This window comes from Macrotis lagotis, chromosome 1 (genome assembly GCF_037893015.1).
Source record: "Macrotis lagotis isolate mMagLag1 chromosome 1, bilby.v1.9.chrom.fasta, whole genome shotgun sequence".
Lineage (NCBI taxonomy): Eukaryota > Metazoa > Chordata > Mammalia > Peramelemorphia > Peramelidae > Macrotis > Macrotis lagotis.
Genome location: NC_133658.1, coordinates 816,488,595 through 816,513,501, shown reverse-complemented (window position 1 = coordinate 816,513,501; position 24,907 = coordinate 816,488,595). Strand labels below are relative to the sequence as shown.

The following is a 24,907-nucleotide window of genomic DNA, read 5'->3' as shown; positions in this document are numbered from 1 at the left end:
TATTTTCCCCACCACAGATAACCCCCCAATTGTCCCTGATTGTTGTACTGATGGAATGAGCAAATCCATCAAGGTTGATCATCACCCCCATGTTGCTGTTAGGGTGTACAATGTTTTTCTGGTTCTTCTCCTCTCACTCAACATCAGCTGCCCCAAAGAGTGGTGTGGGCTGCCTTGAAAAGAAACAAGTTTCCCCAACTTATTTCCTCAAGGAAAGGTTAACTGATTACTTGTAGACTGAATTTGTGTTTAGATATGAGTTTGACTGAACTTTTTAGTTGGGTGATACTGTTTATTCCCTTCTTTCACTCAGCATAGGCAGCTTCACAGTGACCATGAGTAGTAGAATCAAGGGCCAACTTTTTTTTAGTGAATTCAAGGTTGCATATAGATTTCCTCAAGTCTTGAAACTAAGATTGGGTTGATCTAGGATCATAGAATCCTGAAAAAGTCTCTTTTGATTTTTCTGAATTAAGATGTTCTGAAAAGTTAGGGAAACCAAATTCAACAAGAAACATATAAGAACATTCTGTTGCATAGCACTGGTGCTGGGCATGGGTGAAATTACATAGTTTAAGGATGGCATCATCACTGCCCTTCTAGAATTTAGTCTAGAACATAGAAAAGATGCCACAGCAAAACAAACTCTATACTGCATATTACATGAAAAAATACATTACAGGCACAAAACAAAATAAGAAGGCTAAGTAGGAAGATTATTCACAACAGGGGAAAATGAAAGAAGATTTCTTAGAGATTAGGCTTTAACAAAATAAGAATTCAATAGATGAAGAGAGGGAGGGAATTCCAGACATAGGGAGCAGATTGAGAAAAGGCAAGATAGAAAAACATAGGGCATAGTCAGGAAACAGAAAAGGGCCAAGTTTGCTAAGTAGTTGGGTAGATAGGGCAGTGAACCTGAATTTAAGATCTGAGTTCAATCTTCAGACACTAAGTAGCTATACTGGACAAGTCATATAACATCTTTCAACCTCAGTTTCCTCATCCATAAAATGGGGGTAATAAAAGTACCTACCTCTCAAAGGTGCTGTGAGAATCAAATTAATATTTATGAAACACTGGATTATTTTTGTTGTTTGTTCTTTATTCTCAAAGTAGACTCTGGCTTTACTGAAGTGATGCCATGACCTGCACATGAATTGAATTTTAATTGGGGGGGGGAGTTGCAAAGTCACCAGTCTCATTTTTCCCCCCAGAGTCATATAGGTCCAGTAGCCAGAAAAGGATCAGGAAGAATCCTGGAGATGCCCCTGGATATAAGGCAGAAGAACCTTAAAGAACTGTAGAAATGCTGGCTATCATTATCATCATCCACATAACCAGTTTGTCTAGAGCTTAGGGTTCATGGGGAAAGAAATCCGAATGCTAAGAAGGTGTATTGGTGCCAAAGAATGGAAGTCATTCAGTGTTGAACTTCTAGAGTCTTTGGGCTTTATGTAGTCATCAATGAAGGGATCCAAAAGTCTCAATAGCCTCCTGAAGCAGAGTTAGCTTCTCATGGCATTGCCAGACATTTTTCTGGTGCTATTTGATAACAACAATTAGGTGCTAGACAAGTCTCACACCTTCCCTTCTTAGTGATTTTGTGCCCTTCATTCCATGAAGGATAGTCGAGTAGAAATACCAAGTGTTTTATGGTTTGCAGACAACCTGCTAGTGATCCACCACCACCCTCCAACCTCCATCAAGTATATCTCCAGGCCTCTGAGGGTGAAAGGGTTAATTCTCTTCCTTCCACAGATGTCCTGTTGTTCAGGGTGGAGATTCCCTGTATTTTCCTGACTGTGATTGTTGGGAGATCTGTGTTGGTTAAAAGCAGAACGGAAACTGCCCTTAAATAAATTTGAGGTTTGTCCTATTCAGCTATTTCCTGAACTTACAACCTCTAGTACCCAGTTTTCAGGAAATGCAGTTATTGAAGACTCCTTTTGGGGGGAAAAATGTTTATTTTTTCTCTCCTCTTAAATAGATTAGAAACCAGCTAATACAATTGACCTTTCTGTGCATCTCCTGGTGCTAAATCTGTTCTTCCACCCACCTCTGAAATCAGTCTCAGAAGCAATCACACGGTTTTCAGAATCTATGTCTACCAAAAAGACATATGGGAAAGAAAAAGGATCTTGAAGTCAAGAGCCCTTGTGTTGAGTCCCATCCCTGACACTTACTTATGCAACTTTAAAAGAGTCATTTTGCATATCTAAAATTCTGTTTCTTCATCTAAAAAGAAGGGAATTGAACCGGATGATTTCTAAGATGCTTTCCTGATCAAATACTCTGTGGTTATGTAGCACATGTAGACACTGGGGTTTGCATCCTCTTGATGGCTTTGAGGTTAACCCTAAAGAACCAGAGATTTCCCTCAAGTCCCTGTCTGATGTTTCCCCTAATATAATCTGACCGGTTAATGTCTCCTTAATATCATCTAACCAATGATTACTGGCCTAATATTCTTTTGACAAGTGTTCTTTTCAAAACCATTTATAATCAGTTAATATTAATTAGTTTTTAATAAGGAATATTTACTTTAAAAGTATAAAAAGGACAGAAGTATAAAACTACCGAACTCTTCCTCCCAAACCAAAGCACACAAAGAGAAGACAAGGAAACATTCTACCTACCAAGTTCACTTCTTGGTGTGCAATAGAGAATCCCTTGCACGAAGGAGGACACAGGGTCTCAGATGTTGGATCTATCTACTTCTGGTTTGGGTCAAGCAAATCATTCTTCAGGGCTGCCTCATCATTCAGATCTGCTACTGCTGTATCTGGGGTAGATTCTTTTTTTTTTTTTTTAGGTTTTTGCAAGGCAAATGGTGTTAAGTGGCTTGCCCAAGGCCACACAGCTAGGTCATTATTAAGTGTCTGAGACCGGAAGTGAACCCAGGTACTCCTGACTCTAGGGCCGGTGCTTTATCCACTGCGCCACCTAGCCGCCCCTCTGGGGCAGATTCTACCAAGGACTCCTGCTATTGAATTTATAGAGGCTATTCCACCTTTTCAAAGTTCACTTGTTCATCTAAAATCCAGAAAGAAAGAACACAACAAGGACAAAACAAAGAGTTAGCCTTGGTTTCATGACTACATAGAGCCTTAAGTAGGGAGGAGAGGTAAGTCAGCAAGTGGGCAGCATCTCCTCCTGCCTCTCTTCCCATCTGGAAGCTTACAGTGATTCTTGCCTTATTCATCTTAAAGAGAGATTTCCATGGTCCATACATGCCTGTCCCCCCTCACTGTTCTTTTCTTCTCTCTTGAATGAATTTTGTTATTTTATATTACTGACTGATCAATAAAGAGAACCAAATTATAATATAGATGTCAGATAGTAACAAGAAGAGCTGAAATAGTTCATTGGCCTGTCCAACTTGGAAAATATGTCAGGTCAGCATATAATACTGACAACCCAGTACCTCTGTTCAATTCACACATAGAGCAAAAGTTGAATAAATACAAACATTTAAGTACAATTAGGCGTTTTACCAACTAATCCTTAACTATTAGAAATCTTAATTCTTCTCTTTGCTTTTTCTTTCTCAGCCTTTGGGAAACTTTAAATTCCTCCCACATAATTACTTCAGTGTTAAATTACCCCTTCCTCCAGTCCCGTCACGAGTCTTATTTCACTTGGAGTTCAAGTCTCCCTATAACCGGATTTAACCACCTTGTTGAAAGTCTTTGGGTTGGCACAAGCTTTCTTATTCAAACTGCTTATTCAACACTCTTACTATAAAAGTATACCACCCCCATATCTTGTTTAAAGGAAGAAACTGCCTCCTCTGATCCATGAGGTTTGGAAGAAATATAAAGAAAAATTATAACAGAATATGTATAGTAACATGAATCTCTGTGATCATCTTATTTTAATGTAGTAATGATCTTTTCTATATGCCAACAAACTTTCTCCAAGCTTTCCCATTTTCCCCATGCCCACTTCTCACTTATTTAAAATTCCCTCACAGTGCTTAATTTGGCTCATGAAACATAGACTAATGCATATTTTTCCTTCAACACTACCATCTTGGGTAGAACTAGGACTGAAGCCCTTTCATCCTCCAGTACCATCATTCTCCATTCCTTTGACTAAGGCAAAGCTGAATGCTTGGGACTGCAGAACTATTTGAATTCTTAATCTGAAAACAGACTTTGCCCTTCTAATATTAAAAACAAATGAAGAATCTAGGGGAATAGGAAAGCAGACGTTAAGTATTTGTAAAGCTGTCTTGTGGGAAAAGGATTAAACTTTTTCTGTTTGGTCCCCTGAGGGTGAATTTGGGAGCAGTGGGTGAAAGTCATAGAGAGGTGGATATGCTTAATGAAAGGGAAAATATTTTGAGATTACAGAAGGAACACATCCCTTCATACACACTCATACACACACACACACACACACACACACACACACACGCACTCAATGGGGATTCTTCTAGTATGATTTAGACTAGATTGTCACTGAGGTCCCTCCCTTCCAACTCTGAAATATTATGATTCTATAAATATATGATAGGGTTTCTCTTCTCATATAAAGTGGTTTCTCCACATCACAAAGTTTGTTGTAGCTCAGCTTCTACTGTGTGTAGCCCTATTCATTTATTTATCTGACTCAATTCTTTGTCTATCACTCCTTTTCTATTTCTATCTTGACTCCTCTCCTTCCCCTTTGCCCATGATATGCTCCTTGGTAACCAAAGTGAAAAATATTTTTGCCTCCTGAATTAAGAGTTCTCTCCTTCACTGATCAGGTCCAAGAAATAGGACTATTTAAAAGGAAGAAACAATAAGGAATTTGGTTAACACTAAGCCATAATATAAAGTCAACCTTGTTGCTTAGTCATTTCAGTCATGTTTGACTCTTTGTGACCCCTTTGGGGATTTTCTTGATAAAGATCCTGGAGTGACTTGCCATTTCCCTCTCTGGTTCATTTTAGAGATGGGGAAACTGAGGTAGATAGGGTTAAGTGACTACCCTGTGTTTACCTAGCAAGCAGGGATGTGCAGTGAGGGGAAGCAGAAGAGGCAGAGAGCTGTGTCTCATCTCAGATTTCACAATCTCTCATAAACTAGTAGAGCACATACAATAAGTATGAGCCTGCACTATGTCTATTAGGCTCATACAGTGCAAATCTTGACTCTGAAACTGTTCATGCCTTCCCAGTCATGGACCCCACACCACAAGTCACTGATAGCAAGTAAGTATTTGAAGCCAGATTTGAACTCAATGAAAGGGAAAAAGATTAATAATCAGTGACTTAAGTATTTTGCTCTGTATTTCTCTGCTAATCTTTTATCAGTCATAATCATTAGGATAAAAAAATAAGTGTGTGATTTTATAGTAAGACTGTAGTCCTGGGTAAAAAAACCTGTGTGTACCCACACATTATATACTCCCAGGGAAATGTCCATGTTAGTTAACCTTAAAAGTATGATTAAATCATTGTAAAGTGTTTACCTAAAGTATGTGACCATAATAATCATATATATATATATATATATATATTAATCTTTTTATTTAAATGATAAAGTAAGAAAGTACTGTAATGGGCTAATTGGGACATCAAAGGGCTAATTGAGATGTCAAGGAAAGAACAAAGTTAAGAAGTCATAAAGTTAGGACAAAAAGGCTTCATCTTGCATGAATCAACTTCTAGATTGCCACCATATATGAATCAAGAGACCTATAAATAACTGTGAGTTATTTTATCTTGGGGTCTCAGGTTGTACTGCGAAGGACTGTAGACCTCATCTTTGTTTCTTTTAATAAAGGTTGGTTCTTTGCCTAGAAAAGTTTCCCAGTTTCTTTTTTACAGATGCCAAATGCAAATAGAAATAGGGGCTACTCAACTGTATCTCAGAAATTTCTTGAAAAAAATCACACGTTAATATGGGTTTTTGTGTTTTTATTTATTTCATTAAATAGTTCCCAATTATATTTTGATCTGATTTGGTCTTACTTGAGAGTATTGCCGGCACAATGAGACGTTTGAGACTTCTCTTCTAAACAACTCTCTAAAACTGGAAGTTGAAGAAAAGATAACCACTTGGATTGATAGAGGGGAATTTTTTCACCTGGGAGATCTCTGTACCAGTAAAATCATAAGATCAGCCCCTCTCCTTGTACCAATGATAAGGGTAACTTTAGAGATCACTGACCATTGCAAAGGGATTTGGAAAATAGTGAATGAGGAAAGTTGAAGGAATCAGAATTCTTAAAATCTTAAAGAAATCTATGTGGTCTAACTGAGAAGGCAGTTTACCAAAGAAGGCAAGATTCCCTGGAGAAAGTGGCATTTGAGATCAACTTCAAAGGATGGGTTGGAATTTGTCAGAGAGAGAGAGATCATCCTAGGCACAGAGAACAGCAGAGAGACAGGGAAAGTGACAGACAAAGGGGGACCTGGAGAGCAGTCAAGAAGTCTGACTAGTTTTAAAGTGAGCAAAAGGGAATAAGTATGAGATAAAACTGAATCATCAGTGACAGATTAAGTCTGGACTCAAATGCTCAACTAAGAAGATAGAACAAAAAGGAGTAGCCTTCACCATGAAAGATTAAATTTTGATATCAAAAAGGGCCTTTCCAACAGTGAAATGATTGTCAAACCCTGCATTAGGTACTTCCCCCAAAGAAATTGTGGACTCTTTCTGAAGGTCTTTAAATAATGGACAGATTCTCATTCCCTTAAGTACTTCAGATGCAAATGTAGTAAAGAGTTGTATGACACCCCTCCCTCCAAAAACATTTTTTCTTATTCCATTGTCTGATTATCAGCCTTCTCTTCATCCTAACCTAAAACACCTGCCCCACTGGAATATTCTATAATACATCTCCTGACACACCTTAGTCTTCAGACTTGGGAAATTCCATTGCTAAGGAGGATAAACTGACTGACAAAGACACCGTCTCATACCTGGAGTTTCCGGGGTAGAGGCATCTAGGAGGCTTTAAATCTATTTTACATCTCTTTCTCTTCTTCTATGACCATAAAAACTGTTGTTTTTCAGAAGCTACAAAAACATTTCTTTTCACTAGAACAGGTAGATTGCCATCTAGTGGTGGCTGAGAATGGCAATTTTCCTACAATAATTCTGAATAAACCTGAAAAGCTGATCTCTCTCCTCACAACCAGAAGATAGGCAGAGAGATCATCTAATCTAAATCTCTGCCTTCTGGCAACCTGTCTTCCAAATTATCTCAAAGAACTGATAACATCTCTTTTATTCTTGAAGACTCCCAAGATAAAGATTCTATAGCCCACCCTCTATAACAGTCAATTTCATTCGATTAAACAAATATTTATTGTCTAAGTTATTTTTGTGACTATATTGATGATCTTTTCAGCTAGAGTGTGAAGTCAGAGGCCTAGATTGATTTTTATCATCTCTTCTCCCCCTTCTTATCTCCCTGTACCAAATTAAACTGCATCTAAGGGCATTAATAAATGGTAAAGACAGTCAACCTGGCTGACTAATGCTCCTGATTACTTTATTAGTGCCAGTAAAGACAGTCATCTCTTTACCAGTCTCCTATGCCACCTAGTGGTAACATCACCCACCACAAGCCCACCCACAATCAATCAACCTACAGAGAGAAGATTCCCCTTCCAAGAGCACAGTGGAGAGAAAATTAACACTGAAATCAGCAGTTCTAATATAAGGGATTCAGAAATCTTGCTCTTTACCGAGGATCAAAAGTTCTAGAGTTAAGAAAGATGGTGATACTCTGTTCCAATTTCTTCATTTTACAAGAGAAAACTAAAGAGACCCAGAGAAATTAGGTGATTTGCCCAGATCACACAGTAATAGCAGAGCAGAACTAAGACATCTTAATGACAAATTCAGTGGTCTTTTCCCTGTGTCATATGGCTAGAGATGAACTAAAGAAATATGCCTCACTTGTGAATAATGTGTACTGTAGCAACAGCTGAAGTTTACATAGTAAAAATTTTCATTTGATATTTCATTTGACAACAACCCTGTGAAACAGATACAGTTATCATCTCCATTTTACAGTTGAAGCTTAGAAAAGATTAAGGGGACTTTGCCAGGATCACAGAGCCATAAATGTCTGAGGCAGGTGTTCTTGATTCCTAACTTCAGGGCTCTAGTCATGATGCCACACTGTCATTCATGAATGGCAGCAGGTTTATGAATAAAATTGCTGTGAACTTAAAATTAAACAAGAGATCTAGATTCAAATCCAGTAATGAAATGATGTTTTTCCTTCATTCTCAAAGAATGACCATGATATCAGGGAGGTGATACCATGACATGTATGTGAATTGGATTTGAGTTAGGGGTGTTGTGCAAGTTCACCAGCTTCACTCTCTCCTCTTGAGTCTGGGTCCAGTGGCCAGATATAATTCAGAATGACTTGCCCAAGGATTAAATACATGCCCAAGATCACACAACTATTAAGTGTCTGAGACTGGATTTGAACTCAGATCCTCCTGACTCCAGAGCTCTATTTACTGTGTCACCTAATTACCCCTATATAGAATTAGCTATATGAGCACAGGTAACTCATTTCACCTTTCTGACAGTTTCCTCTATTGTCAAATGAGAACGATCATATTGTAGCCACCTTTCTCCCAGTATCAATAACAAAATGTCCTTTGTAAACCTTAAAGCATGAAAGGTATGCACAGTGATTATTTTAGTCACCAGGACATTATTCAGTATGACAAGATGAGTAGGTAGCAAGAGATTCACCTTGAGTTTTGATCTGGTTGCAGGCACCGCTTCTGTTGCTGTTGCCGGCATTTTTGCTGCCTTACGGATTACTAAAAACAAGCTCTCCAACCATGTGTTTGTTTTCCAAGGAGCAGGAGAGGTAGGGATCTGGAATCTGCATTCTTCTTTTTAATCAATGGGAAGTCAAGTGTTGGTTTGCAGTGAAGAATTCTTTGGAGATGTGATGAATGCTTGGATTTCTCTGAAAAAACTGAACAAGATACTCCTAGGGGAGGAGGTGGAGAAATATTGATGTTCTGTATTGCATCAAATGCACAATCTTTTTGTGTTCAGAAACCTTTTTCCATCCAAAAATCTCTGCATAATGCCCCCATTCTGGACTTTTAGGCAGCTATGGGAATTGCTCACCTTATTGTCATGGCCCTGGAGAAAGAAGGCATCCCAAAGGAAGAGGCTACCAAGAAGATCTGGATGGTGGACTCCAAGGGGCTCATTGTGAAGGTAACATTTACTTACTCCCTACAAGTTACATGTAGTTCTTAGGCTGCACTTGAGTCAATTTTGTAAATGATTTTTTTTATAAAGAGTTTAGAAGTTAAACTAGATTAGATAGAGTCCAGGGCCCCACCAAGAGATTTTATTACTTAAGTGTAAGAGGCTAAGCTCCTCCAAGTTTAAGAGAAAGAATATTTGGAAAGGGACCACTCTGAACCTCCATTTTCTCATTTGTAAAATGATGTCTACCTCATAAGATCATTGTGAAAAAGAGCACTGTCTCTGGAAATAGAAGACTTGGGTTTATATCAAATCTCTGATACTCTGTACCTAATATTTGCTACCTAGACAACCTTAAAACAAGTCATTTAAATCTCACTAAGCCTCACTTTCCTCATCTGTAAAGTCAGGCTCAGTGACATCTGTAGTGCCTTTCATCTCTAAATCTATGATTCTATGATAATGCCCAGTGAATTGAAGGAAGCCAAAGTGCCCTTTCCATACATCTGGCTAAATAGTTGAGCTAGAGGTAGGTTTTCCTAGCAAGTGGGAATACCAAGGTTCTGCTGAAGGAGAAGACTATCCAATGAGAAGACTTTGTAACACCTTCGGTTTTGTCATTTAGGGAAACACCACTTGTTAAAGTCTCTGAAGCATAATCAGGTAAAACAAAATAAAAATCCAAAAAACCCTCCATAGTATAGTGTGTAGACTTCTCCCCTTCATCATACTAACATCATTTCCTCTAGTTCTCCCCTTAAAGTAACTAACTGAGCAATCATTTTTCACTGTAAAGTCCCCAACTGTAAATACTCCTGAAGAAAATTCTCTGAAGACATTATTTGGTCATTTGCTCCCTAGATACTGACTTTAAAGTTCTAGTTTGGGAGACCCAATCCGTCAAGCAAACAATAAATACCTATTAAGCACTTATCAAGTAGCAGGCACTGTACTTATAGCTGAGGGTACAAAGATAAAGAAAAAATAGTTCCTACCCTTGAGGAGCTTACATTCTAAAGTGGGAGACAGTGTGCATATACAGAAGTCTATCCAAGAGTCATTTGAGCTTTATCATGGAGCTTGGGCCTCCTCATAATCACTGATGCTTGAGTTTAATGACGAATATTCTACATTAAACCTTTTCTGATTCTCTTAGATGCTAGTTAGTACACTCTCCTCTCCTGAAAGAAAATTATATTGCATTTTTGTAGACATTTTTGTAGACATTTATTTATGAGGAACAGTGTGGCATAGTGAACAGAGAGCTGGCTTTGGAGTTTTGAAGACCTGGATTCAGGATCCTTTCCTGGTTGTGTGACTCTGGATAAGTCAATTAACCTCTCAGTGTCCCAAACATCTTGATAACACTCTTTGGAGGTTTTTTGTTTGTTTTGGTTTGGTTTTTGCAAGACAATGGGGTTAAGTGACTTACCCAAGGTCACAATTAGATAATTATTAAGCATCTCAGGTCAGATTTGAACTCAGGTCCTCCTGACTCCAAGGCCTCAGAAGCTGCATTGAGTGCACAAGCACTTTTATCCACTGTACCACCTAACTACCCCCTTGCTAAGACTCTTAAGCACAACAGGTCTACACTTATAGAGGCAAGTGCCTGTAATGAAAAATCATAGATCCTTGGGGGGGGGGGAATGACAAAATCATCTACCTCAATAGATTTTGTTAGTGACTTGAAGGAAAGAGATGTGCTATTTTTTTGAATTTGTAGCCCTAGCACCTAGAGAAGGGTAGGGAAGGGGAAGGGGAAGGGGAAGGAAATAGAGAGGAGAGGGGAAAAGGGTAATAGGAATGAGGGAAGAAGTTGAGGAAGGAGAAGACAAACATTTATATAGCTCTTGCAGGATTTAAACTCAAGTCTTCCTGATTCCAAGTCCCCTATACCAAAGTATCATCTAATTAGCATCCAAGGCTTAGGGCTATTAGGGATTTTCTTGACTTATAACTATTATCTATTCCTTCTTTTCCCCAGGGAAGGAGTCACCTGAACCATGAGAAGGAGGTGTTTGCTCAGGATCATGCAGAAGTGAATACTTTGGAGGAGGTGGTTCGGCAGGTGAAACCCACAGCCATCATAGGTGTGTGGAGAGCACTTTCCAGTCAGGGGCAAAGGGATAGAGGGATAAGATGCAAGGGATAGGGAGAAGCATGTTTGAAAGGTGTCAATGAATAAAAGAGATCATTTTGCCTTAGCAGAATGAAGCCAAACTCATGCAACCTTTGATTTGAATGTCTCTAAGCAAGTATTGAATTCATTTAATCGAAAGCCTTCATTGGTATCATATTGCTCAGTGAATTCTGTGGTAAAGAGCACTGGTCTTAGAGTTCAAAGATCTCTTTTTAAGTTCTAGTTCCAATACTGACAATTAATTTTTTAATATTTTTAAAGATTTTTAACATCTTATTTTTTCCAATTATGTGTAAAGAGAATTTTTAACATTTATTTTTTTTAATTTTGAGTTTCAAATCTTCTCCTTCCCTCCTTCATCTCCCTTTTCCCTAAAACAGGAAGCAATTTGAGATAGAGTATATAAGTACACGCATGCAAAATATATTTTTATATTAGTCATGTTATGAAAAAAGAAACAGATCAAAAGATAAAAAACAAAAAATACAGAAAATGAAAATCAGTATGCTTCAATTTACATTCAGACCCCCATCAGTCCTTTTTTCTGGATATGGATAGCATTTTTCATCATGAGCCCTTTGGAATTAACTGACTCTTAATTTCTGAAGAAATATTTTTGAAACATATATAATATATAATCATACATATCTGGTGAAGCATACACAGAGAAGCACATGCTCAATAAGGGTGGCTGATAACATCATTATTTTGGACAAAGTTGATGCCTAGACCAAATTGGAAAGGTGAAGTGCTCCAGTTGCTCCTTTTCCAGACCACATCATTCTGATTACACCATCTCTAGAAGATGGTAGAACAGGACTTTTTAAGCTTTGGGATGTCAGACTGCCAAGTCAGTCTGGTGAAACCAATGGAACTTTCCTCAGAATCATGTTTTTAAATTCATAAACTAAAATATATAAGATTAAAAAGAAAATCGATTATATTGAAACACAGTTCTCAAAATATTTTTTTAAGAAAAACAAGTTAACAGACCCTATATAAAAACCTCTGTTCTCCTGGAAGTGATCCGTATCTTCTCAAAAGATTTTGACCAAAGCATCCTCACAGAAAAAAAAAGAAACAAAAAAACCAAGATGATTAATGACTATTGTCCAGATTAGTATAAGTTCTATAGACAACCTGTAGCACTTATCCCTTAGCTCATCATGTGAGCTATAAAATTTAGCAAATATTTTTCTGATTTTGTAGATGAGAAAGGTAATATGAAGCAGAACCAGAATTTGAACCAAACTGCCTGACTCTCCATCCAACATTCTTTCCAATAAACCTCTTCTCTTTTCCTCATGGATAAAATCATCTCAGTATTTATTGAGTTCCATCTCCATGCCTAACCCTACGTGAGATAATATGGAGACAGTCCAGAACCCCTAAAGAAACTGTAGCCTAATGTCTTTCCTAACTCCCCTAGGGGTTCATTCTCCTTCTTCTTCAAATCATTATGTATTTTCTTATGTATTTCCATCTTACATTCTAGTCATACTCACAACATAAAATATAGACTCCTTTAACCCCAATCTTTGGATTAGTAAGCATTTATTAAGTATCTACTATCTATGCTAATCATTGGAGAGTAGAGATTAGAGTACCTCACACCAATGAAAACTGGATCTGAAATCAGAGGAGCTGGGGTCATTTTCATTGCCCAGAGCTGTTCAAATATATTGTACACCATGAGTTCTGGATAGTGGAAGATGTCCTCATGCTTTCCCAGTCACCAATGGAATGAAACAGGGCTGAGTGATTGCTCCTATGCTTTTTTAGCATGATGTTTTCAGCACTACTGTCAGACACCCTCAATAAAAACAAAAATGTCAAGGTCAACTATAACAGTGATGATAAATTATTAAACTTGAAAAGGCTATTAAGTGAAGAATAAAATGAAGGGAGTATTGGTGCATGACTTTTTGTTTGCAGGTGCTTATGCACTCAATGAAGCTTCTTTACCTGAGATGCAACAGAATATAGATTGATTCTCTGCTTCAATAGACAGCAAGAATACAGAAGTTCTCCACCAACCAGCACCAGACTATCCATATTTGGAATTATGGATTACAGAAAATGGAGAGATTATGAATGCTGTCGATATGTTTATTTATGCTGGTGGTATACTTTCCAAAGATATACACATGAATGTGTTGCCAGCGCTAGCTCAATGTTTGGGAAGCTCTGAAAGAAACTGCTGGAGAGAAGAATAATTTTATCAAACTAAAGGTCTACAGAACCATTGTGCTAACCTCATTGTTGTGTGCCTGCAAAACCATCCCAGAAATGGAATCACTTCCATTCAAATTGTCTTAGAAAGATTCTGGAGATCACCAGACACTGAGGTCCTTTGTCAAACTCAACCCAATCAGTCAAACTACATAGAGTGCAACTCCAGTGGGCTGGCCACATTGTTCAAATGCAATACATATATTCATCTAAAAGACCGTTTTAAGGAGAACTCACACAAGGTAAGTGAAGTTCTCATATGGTGATCAGATGAAGTAATACAAAAATTCTCTCAAGGTATCTTTGAAGAACTTTGGAATCAGTTGTGAGAAATGGAGGACACTGGCACAAGACCACCCACCACGGCATGCCCACATCAAAGAAGGTCCTATGCTCTATGAATGAAGCAGAATTGAAGTAGTTCAAAATGAACATGAAATGTTCATGAAATCTAGAGAAACATGAAATCGAGAGAATCTACCCCTATGGACTACCTGTGTCCAACCTGTGGTTAGAACCTTCTGAAATTGTACTGATCTGAGCAGTTACATCAGACACACCATATTTTGACCCTGACAGAGTGATTTCCTTCTGGTCTTCTTTGAGCACAAAGGATAACAACCAATCTTAAATTCTTTAAATGAGGATGGTAATAGCATATATTTTCCAAATTTGTGTGAGGATCAACTGAGTTATAAGTAAAGCACTTTACAAGCCATAAAGTGTTATATAAATAATAAGTTAATATTAGTATCTATTATTAATTTTTAAAAGGGTACAATATCATTTATTTCCCAAAGTTGTTGTAAGAATTAAATGAATTACTATATGTAAAATGTTTTGCAAACCTTAAAAGTATTTTGTGAATTATATTATTATTGTTTTTATTATTAATGTTTTAGATGGGAATGATAATACAATAATAGCACTTGTTTCCCAAAGTTGTTATGAGGATCAAATGAGTTAATGTTAAGTAAAGCACTATGTAAATTATATTATATATAATATATTTTATTTTATTTTATTGCATATATAATCTTAGGCAATTCACTCTTCCTCTCTCTAGGATTCAGTGTCTTTACCTGTAAAATGAGAGGTTGAATTGAGTGACTTTTAAGATCTTCTTAGCTATCGACTGATCTGGGACTACTTTTGGTTTTGTCTGTGAATCTCCAGCACTTTTCCCATAAGACACTAAAGCCAGAGGGATTAAGTGCCCTTGCCCAAAATCACATAGGCAGGAAGCAGGAAAGCCAGGATGCAAAGCTAGCACTCTATGGATGAGATAATGCCCCTCTGGGAGATACAACAGGGAGGCTTTCAGCAGCCACTGCTTTGTGGACAGCAAGGCAGACAATTCTTTCTCTTGGGCAGGGGTGGCAGCTGTTGCAGGAGCTTTCACTGACCAGATTCTGAAGGATATGGCCTCTTTCAACAAACGACCTATCATCTTTGCCTTAAGCAATCCCACAAGCAAAGCTGAATGTACTGCTGAGAAGTGCTACCGTCTCACAGAGGTGAGCACCCAGAATGATTACATCCTCCCTTCCCCTGCACAAGGAAAAGACCCTTCAGGAGATGGAAACGGATCCTGGAGGAGAACCAAGTCAAAATCTATGCTCCAGACATTGTCTTTCATGAACTCCTCCCTCCCTGGTACCAACCCAATCCCAGACACATAAAAGAGGTTACCTTTTGAGGACTTATGATGGGGGGAGGGGCTTAGGGTTAGGGATAATAGTATTGCTATACTAGAGAAAAACATGCAGCAAGGGGGATGAAGGGGTTCAGAAGTAATCTGTGTAATTCACCAAAGTACATTTCTGGTTTAGGGATCCCTGAGGAATCTCTCTCCAGCCCCACAGGGTTCACTCCTTGCAAGGTCCTAGAGACAAAGACAGTCCATCAGTCCACAAATATTTATTAGGTGCCTGACACTGTAATAAGTTCCTGAGATATACAGGAAGGAAAAATTCATCCCTTGCCTCAAGAAATTCACTTTCCAATAGGGGAGACAACTTGCAGATAATAATGTATTTATGAGACTCATTTAATGTCACTGGAAGGTAATCCCAAAGGCACTAGCAATGAGAGAATGAGAACAAAAAGTTCCTTGGAGAAAGTAGGATTTGAGGTGTGTCCTGAAGGAAGTCAGAAAAGACAGGAGTCAAAGGGGAAGAGGGAGAGCCTTCCAGGACACAGTGATCAACCAGTACAAAGACAATACAAATTTCCACCTCAATTCTAGTCAATATGGTAGGTTTATAAAAAGCAGCAATAGCAAGAAGTAAGACTGCAAAAGGAAACCTAACATCATGTAGATCACCCCAAGATCAATGGAGTATAATTTGCAAACTGTATCACATATTAACCAAAAATCACGTCCTGGTAACAGGTGCTGAATCAAGGGAAGCCATCTCAGCTTTGCTGTCAGAATCTATTGGTTCTATGTTATATAAATCTCAGATAAGTTCCATCTACAGTAGGATCAGCATAACACTAAATATTAGTGTTTAACTTTGAGATGATGAGACTGTATTAACTTTAAAATTTTTCAGCAACTTCAAAGTGATTTGGAGGTGTTAATATGTTAATAAATGTACCCCCTTTAAAGTGAGCATAGATAAGAGTCTATTCCCTTTAAAACTAAGACCTCAAATTCCTGCCTCTGAACCCCCTTCCATCTTCTGTCTTCATCATGTTCATGCTCTAGGGCCTCCAACTCTCATCAATAATTATATAAGTGCTTCTTTCTCCCTCTCTATCTTCTTTGCTGCTACTCCTGATTTTCTTCACCTCCCTATCTCTCATCCCCCACACCATCTGCCTCTATCCCTTTTCACAACTTGTCTCTGTACTTTATGTATCTGTTTACCCCTACACTCTGTATCTTATTTAAGTGTCATTGCAGCCTCACTTCCCAATGCCTTCATGGTCTTTCCCAGCAAGTACCCAGAGCCAAGTGTTCCTGCCCCCACCTCAACTGTACCAGTGTGGTGGCTATGTAGGAAGAAGGGGCTATAATGAAAGAAACATTATGAAAATAAAAATGATGGGATTTGGCAATAGATTGGATGTGTGAAGTGGTTGATTGGAACTAAATAACCCTGAGCTTGTGAGCTTGAGTGCCTGGGATAATGGGGGTCTCCCTCAACAGTAATAGGAAAATTGAGAAGAGAGGGTATGGGAGAAAGTTGAGAAAAGGAAAGGGTCTGGGAAGTTCTCTTCTGGACATGATAACCTTAAGATGTCTAAAGACCTCTCAAAGAAGAGATATTAGGACAAGGTATGTAGCTATGGGAATTTGCATAAAGATGAACTCAAGGAAATAAAGTGAGGCAGTACAGAGACAAGACAGCCAAGGACACATCCTAAGAGTATACTCATGGTGAGTGGATGTGACCTAGAGGAAGATTCATCAAAGCAGAGGAGTGATTAGACAGGCAGAAGAACCATCGTAAAAATCTAAAGACATAAGATTATTCAAGAGAAGAATGTTACAATGTCAGAGGCTAAAGATCAGTCCAAAAAACAGGACTGAGAAAAGGTCAATAGGTCTAGCAAACTGAGAAGACATTGGTTCCTGAGGAAGTAGAGGCACTGGTTATAAATAACTTTCTCAAGAATTTTAACTCAGAAAAGGAAGAGGGGGCAGCTAGGTGGCGTGGTGGACGGGGCAGCTCTGGAGTCAGAAGGACTTGAGTTCAAATCTGACCTCAGATACACAATAATTACTTAGCTGTGTGACCTTGGGCAAGTCACTTAACCCCATTACCTTAAATAAATAAAAAAATTAAAATAAAAAAAGAAGAATGGGAGGAGAAATACTATATAACAACTAGTGGAGGAAGTATGACCAAGTGAGTATCTTGTTAAGGATGGAGGAGAGATAGACATGTTTTTTTTAAGCATTAGGGAAGGGAGTAGATAGGGGAAAATTAAGGTTTAGAAAGAGAATGAGAATTCTGGGAATAATCTGCTGCAGAAAACAGCAAGGAAAGCACCAAGAAGAGGGATAATCCATGGACCACAAGGATAGGGAGCTGGATTTGGGATTTCATTGGTGGAAAGCAAGAAACCTCCCTCTACTGATGCATGTTGGTATCTTTTGTATACCTCAGAGTCTTAGAAAGTTGACTAAAGCCCTGGGAGTTTCATTGACTTGGTTTCCAAATCTAGTACATGTCGAGGTGAAAGGGACACGAACCCAAGCCACATTGACTCAGAGACCAGCTCTTATCTATTATGGCACAAGGGCCAATATATATAACTGCTGCTAAGGAAAGACTTGCTGGAAAGACAGGGAGGTGCTTTGTTCAAACACCACATATTCTTCTCTATTATTAAGGTTAATATTGTGACTTCGCTCTACCTAATGTTAGTTTTTAGAGATATGAGTTAGAGATCCTTGGAGTCAACTGAAAAGCCCTCCCTTCCACCTCAATAGAATACAGAAAACCAGGGCATTGGACTTCATCACCCTCCCTGATGATTATCTGTGTATAGATTATATCATCCATCTTGAGGGAGGGACTGTGCCTTTCTTATCTTTGCATCTCCCCCAGCACTTTGCATGTAGTCAGCATTTAATGTGTCCATCCAATTTAATTCACCCCTATTTGGGGAGCTGACAATGATGCAAATAAGTGGAATCAATTAACAAGGAATCAGCAAAACATTTATGAAGTGCCTACTATGCATTGGACACTGCATTCAGTGACCAAGATGAAGAGAAGATGCAAGATTGGAGAGGGGTGGTTAGACAGGCAGAAGAACCCTCATAAAAACTTAGAGGTTTAGAATAAGACAGTCTCTGCTTACAAAGATTGTGTCTATGGGAACAGTGAGAAGAGGATTAGATGTGAGAGATGTTGTGGAATTTGTTTTTTGTCCTTCATTTCTCAAAGAGGATCATGACATCAGGAAGATGATGACATTCCACGCAGGTGACTTGAAGTCAAAACTGTTCAAGGTCACCAGCCTCACTCTCTTCTCCACAGCCATCTGGGTCCAGTGGTAAAATATAGATCAGGAAGACTGGAGATAGAACCCTGTTGTGGAGGTAAAAGCAGCACGATGTAATAAGTGACTGGAGACAGCTAGATAAAGCCCTAGATCTAAGCTCAAAAAGGCTTGAATTCGGAGCCCAGATTTACTAATGTCTGTTTGCCTTAATTCGCTGGAAAAGTAAGTGGCAAAGCACTCTATGAAAATCCCATGAGCTTGGGGCAGCTAGATGGTAAAGTAGATAGACCACTGGCCCTGAATTCAGAAGGACTTGAGTTCAAATCTGCCCTCAGACACTTGATACTAAGTAGCTGTATGACATTGGACATTGCCTTGCAAAAATCAAAAAGAAAAAAAGAAAAAAGAAAACCTCATGAGCAGTATGAAGAGTCAGATATAACTGAGCAACTAAACAATAAGAAGAAATAGGGGTAAGGGAGAAGTAAGGAGGAGGAGTTAAGGAAGACACTCAGATGGCAAATCTGAAAGACAAAGAATGGCATGGCCCTGCAGACAGAAAGGGAAATTTAGAAGAACAGTGGATTTGGTCAGAAAATGATAATGAGAATGGAAACTTCTACAGGTCACAGTTTTTTGCCTGGTACACAAAAGGAACTTAATATTGATTAATTGATTGACTGATTGTTTTGTCTTTCTATCTCTAGCACCTAACACAGGCCTGGCACATTATAGCCTTATTGCCTCTTGGCTGCTAGTTAGTTCAGATGAGGCAGGGCATTTAATTCAGCTAGTGTTATCAAGGGCCTCCCATGGGCCCTGCCTGATCTGCACTCCCTAAGAGCTCAGACTATGATTTCTACATCTGTCTTTGTATTTGTGTCTTCATCCAACCAATGTCTATATAAATCATTCACTAACCAACATTTACTGAGCATTGACTCTGTATGAGGTACCGAGGGGGACATAGAAGCTCCCAGGAGATCACGAGTATGGCAGAGGGGAGATACATGTACATGGATGTTAGATAATGCTACCAACAGGATGTGGTGAGTTGTGAATCCCGGGTCACCCCTGGGAGCCAGATGGCTTCCCACACATAGAAATTTCTTTTGCTTGGCCACAGATTTCCTACCAGTCTTTTCCAAATGCATGTTCTTGGTCCCAGAAATGACCAAAAGAGAACATTTGTGGCTTTAGGCAATCAGTTCACCACCACTGTCAGTAAAACAAATGAAAACATTCAGACATGTGTCCTTCCCTCTCACAGGGCCGAGGAATCTTTGCCAGTGGGAGTCCATTTGACAAAGTCACCCTGGAAGATGGCAGGACCTTTTTCCCTGGTCAAGGAAACAACGCCTATGTGTTCCCCGGAGTGGCACTGGGGGTCATCGCCTGTGGAGTACGGCACATCCCAGAGGAGATCTTCCTCCTGACAGCTGAGGTGCAATATGTCCCATCACCCAGGGACTGGCCACCCTCTGGACTTGTAATATTAACATTTCTAGGAAAAGTGTATTCTAGATTATTTCTCATATATTCGGAAAGAAATCAAGTCTCTATGTGGACATGGTAGAGAAAAGTAGCAGGGAAAGATTATCAGAGGAAAAATTAGAGGCAGTTGGACCTAGAGTAAGGGTGGCCTGAATTTGAATTCAACCTCAATCATTTACTAACTGTTTGACCCTGGGCAAGGCAAGTAAGATCTGTCAGCCTCAGGATCCTCATCCATAAAATGGGGATAGCAATAAATAGCACCCCTCCCCCAGAGTCCTGGTGAGGAGTGTATGAGACAAGATTTTTAAAATGCTTAGTACAGAGGCAGCTGGGTGATGCAGTGGATAGAGCACCGGCCCTGGAGTCAGAAGGACCTGAATTCAAATGCGACCTCAGATGCTTAATAATTAGCTAGCTGTGTGACCTTGAAGTCACTTAACCCCATTGACATGTAAAAACAACAAAAAAATAATAAAAACAAAAAAGTGCTTAATACAGCATCTGAAGTTGAACATCTTCAAATAATGTTGATAATAACCAGCATTTATATAGTGCTTTAATGTTTCCAATGACTTATTTTATTATTTTTATTGACTATTATTTATATTTATTATAATAGAATTTATTTTTGTTAATATCTCATTGTATCCTCACAACAATTCTGAATAAGTATATTCCATCCTATTTTATGAGAAAACTGAGGCAACAAAGGTTAAGTTGCTTGCCTAGAGCCACACGGCTAATAAGTGCATAAGTCCATACTGGAACTCAGATCTTTCTGACTCCTGGTCCAAGGTCACCTAGCTATCCCTGATGAAATCTAGAGAGTGATTTGCCATTCTTAAATCTCTGTTTAAAACTCAGTGGCTAGAACAAGGGACCTAGAGCCAAGAATCCCCAAGTTCATATTCTGCCTCAAACATTTATTCACTGTGTGACCTATGGTTAGTCATTTTATCCCTACTTGCCTCTGTTTCTTCATCTGTATAATGGGGATCATAAAACCCTATATCTTATGGTTGTGGTGATGAGCAAACAAGATATTTATAAATCACTTTGGAAATCTTAAAGTGCTATTTAAATGTTACTAATGGATTTAGGTCCATAGACCTCAATCAGTCTTCAAGGCCAACTCTGTCATTTTGCAAGTGAGGAAACTGAGGCCCAGAGAAGCTAAAGGACTTGCCCATAGTAGAAAGTTTCAGGGGTGAGAATTTAATCCAGGGCTTCTGACTTCAGAGCCAGTGTTCCTTCCATCTTATCACATGGCCTCCTTAGAGGTAGAGATCCCAACTCTGTCACATACTCCCAGGATGAGCTTGGACAAGTCACTTAAATTTTCTTAAGCTTAGAATCCTCATCTGTAAAATGAGGGGGTTGGACTAGATGACCTCTAAGGTACCTTTCACCTCTAAGACCAGGATCCTTCCTGGGAAAGAGTGTTTATGTTTCTTTCATTTTTTAATCCATCTCCCCATCTTGATTCACTCCTCCTCTTCCCTCCCCCCTAGTTCTGGTCATCAGGGTTAGCTTCTGGCCAGGAACTTACTTATGGCATTCCCACAAGGGAAGTGGGATGACTTGGAGGTAGTGTGGTGTCACTGAGGGGAAGTGACTTGCCCAAGAACAGAGTGTTAATAAGCATAGACCCAAGACTCAAATACAGTTGCTCTGGTTCCAAATTTCCCACTCTTCACTCTTGCTTCACTTTGCTATGGCAGAAACCACAGCCTTGCCCTACCTTTGACTTTCAAGAGTCAACCAACCTTGACTAGAAGTCTTTCCAGTTGCTTCCCATTAGGGAGGGCATCCTAGGGTTAGGAAGGGCCTCCTTGAGTGGAGAGCAAAGGGGTTCTACTTTATTAGTTTATTAGTTTATTAGTTTCCAAAAGAGAACTGACCTAGTGGAAACATGATACAGCTCACAACCCATTTCCCTTTACCAAGCACCTTACTGACAGCAGCTCACAGCCAATACTAGGTAATTCATTTGTAGAGTTGGGTTTCCAACCCAGATCTTGGGACCCTAAACTCAAGTGGTCTTTCTCCTAAATTCTCATTGCCTTTCTGCAATGAATGGGAAAACCCCTTGGATCTGGAATCAGAAGAAATGAGTTCAAGTCTTCCCCTCTGGCAGGGAGACTTCATCATTTCACTTCTCTTTGCCTTAGCTTCCTAATTTGTAGAATGCAGGTAACTATGTTCTCACTATTCATTTCACAAAGTTATTCCAGGAATCAAAATAAATGATTTTTGTGATCATAAAACAGTGAGCACACATCAGCTGTTACCACAAATCCTTTGTCATGGCCCCTCCCTCTCCCCTTTTTCATTCCATGACACAACAGTTCTCGGAAGGATTTGATGACTCTTCCCTGAAGATTAAATTTGACACCAGAGGGGGGAGAAAAACACTGATGGTTTCCCAGGCATGAGATTGGAAGTGAACTGAAAGACTGGCTGGCCACTAGTCCCAATAACTAGTAGGCTTAGAGGTTAAGGTTAAGAATAAGGAGATGGAGTTAGTATCTCAGAGAGAAGGAAGCACACATACTGGGCCTTGGGGAAAACCACTTTTCATAGGAGACACAGAGATGGGCAGCTCTGGGCTCTGGTCCTGAGGGCTGCTCCCTGAGCCCTGAAGAGTTACCCTGCTATTTTTGTTCTCCCTACTATAGCGGAGAGTCTTCTCCATCCTCTAATGCCTAGCTGAAAAGCTTCATTCCAGTGATTGGTCTGGGAAGAGAGCTCTGTGGATTTGGTTGTTCATTCAACTCTACCCTTTTTCCAGCACATTGCCCAGGAGGTCTCTGATCAGCATCTTGCCCAAGGCCGGCTCTACCCACCTCTCAGCACCATCCGGGATGTGTCCCTGAGAATTGCAGTCAAGGTAAGAGCCGACTTGGGCCAAGGGCTGATTTATTGGGTAATGAAAGAACCCAAGAACCCAAGAATCCAACAAGGAGTCAAAACTTCTGAAGAGCCTGGAAGGTTGTAAGATCCCAGGTGTCAGAGGATCAATTCATTAATGCATTAAATATTTATGAAGCTCCATAGACAACATAACCACTTTGGGCCAAGCAATGGAAATCGAAAAACAAAAATAAAAACTATCACCACCCCACCAAAGCTTACATTCTACTTGAGGAAAATAACATGTTCCTAGAAAATAAATAGAATATATAAAGTAATTTCTAGGAGAAACAATCTAGGATTGGACTAGGCTCTTTACAGTAGGCAGTATTATAGCTGTACTTGAAAGAAATTAGTTACTTCTGTTTCATTTGGGTCCCATTCCCTCTCCAGACCCCTAAGACTTGTATTACTTGTTATTATAAACAAATGCCTGGTGAATGATCTTTAAATGACTAAGTCCCTATTTCAAACATGTTCTTTTCATCTCAGGTCCTTGATTATGCTTACAAACACAGCTTGGCTTCATGGTACCCAGAACCTGAGGACAAGGAGGCCTTTGTGAAGTCTCTGGTCTACACTCCAGAATATGACTCATTTGTGCTGGACAGCTACACGTGGCCCAAGGAGGCAGCAGAAGTACAGAAGATCTGAGGCCATCTCATTGGCTCATATGAGCGAGTTGGTTCCCCCCAGCCCCCAATGAGTGAAACTATATTCAGGTTTGGAACACTGACAATATAAATGGATCCCCAAAATGGTTGTTCTTGTCCTTGTTTTTGTTTTTTAACTTAAAGTTCTTGAATAGAGCATCAAGCCAGCATCACTTAACCCTTTTTATCTCAGTTTCCTCATCTACAAAATGAACTGGAGAAGGAAATAGCAAACCACTCCAGTATCTCTGCCAAGAAAAACTCTAAGTGGGGTCAAAAAGAGTCAGATATGCCTGAAACAACTGAGCTGTCAGTTCTACATACTGGACATTATCAGACTCATTCACCCATAACACTGATTCCAAATTAATAGCCTCTGTTCCCTAGAGACAGGTTGGGAGCACAAGGGATAGAATGTTAGGCTTGAAGTCAGCAACACCCAAATTTGAATCCTGACTCAGCTTCTGTTTGACCCTAGGCAAATCACTTGATGACTTTCAGCTTGTTTCCTTATCTATAAAAAATAGGGGCAATAGAACCTACCTCCTAAGGTAGTGATAAATATCAGATTAGATAACATGTATAAGGTTCTTTGTAAATCTTAAAGGGCTATTTAGGTGTTAGCTATTATGGAATATTAAACTAGTTTCTGTCTCTGGATCTGACTGAACCTACCCCATCCTCCCATCATAGCAGAAGTCTTTCTCAGTTTTGCAAGAATTTCTTTACACTAAGAAGGATTGCTGTTTTTCAGTCATTTTTCAGTAATGTCTAACTTTTCTTGACCCCATTTGAAGTTTCTTGGCAAAGATACAGGAGTAGTATCTTCCCTAGCTCATTTTACAGATGAGGAAACTAAGGTAAACAAGACAAAGTAACTTGCCTAGAGTCATGCGGTTAATACCAATCTTAAATTTCCTCTTCATGTAAATCATAATTCCAACTTTTTCTATAAGGGGCATTAGAGTGCTAGTTGACAGGACCTTCTTGGAGCCCAATTTTTCCTATTTTTCCATCTCTTTTATCTTTCTGATTATCAGGGATCATGCTCAACATTTCTCTGGATGACAATTGCAAAGCATGTGTTTACATGACCCTCAATTGTCCTGAATTATTCTATATTCCACTAGTAAGTGGAATGACCAATCATTCAACACCTTTGTATGGGGGTGGGGAGTCTCCTCACTAACCTGAAATTCCTAGGCTGCTTCATTGGACTTTATTCCTCAGAAAGAGTTCTTGATGATGTACTTAAATATCTATCACTTGGTCTTTTCTTAGTTTTACTGAACTAAATCCCTAGCTAA

The 24,907-nt window shown here is 39.2% G+C and overlaps 1 protein-coding gene across 2 annotated transcripts in view; it reads left to right on the top strand.

Moving 5' to 3' along the window:
• ME3 (malic enzyme 3) overlaps nucleotides 1–23,707 on the top strand; it is a 324,153-nt gene extending 300,446 nt beyond the window's left edge. For both annotated transcript variants that reach the window (XM_074217063.1, XM_074217064.1), the window contains exons 8-14: nucleotides 8,744–8,841; nucleotides 9,090–9,203; nucleotides 11,185–11,290; nucleotides 14,947–15,089; nucleotides 19,808–19,981; nucleotides 22,826–22,924; nucleotides 23,440–23,707. In XM_074217063.1, coding sequence (XP_074073164.1) covers nucleotides 8,744–8,841; nucleotides 9,090–9,203; nucleotides 11,185–11,290; nucleotides 14,947–15,089; nucleotides 19,808–19,981; nucleotides 22,826–22,924; nucleotides 23,440–23,601 — 896 coding nt within the window. In that variant the 3' untranslated portion in view covers nucleotides 23,602–23,707. The remainder of the gene's footprint in view (nucleotides 1–8,743; nucleotides 8,842–9,089; nucleotides 9,204–11,184; nucleotides 11,291–14,946; nucleotides 15,090–19,807; nucleotides 19,982–22,825; nucleotides 22,925–23,439) is intronic.
• The last annotated feature ends 1,200 nt before the right edge of the window (nucleotides 23,708–24,907 follow it).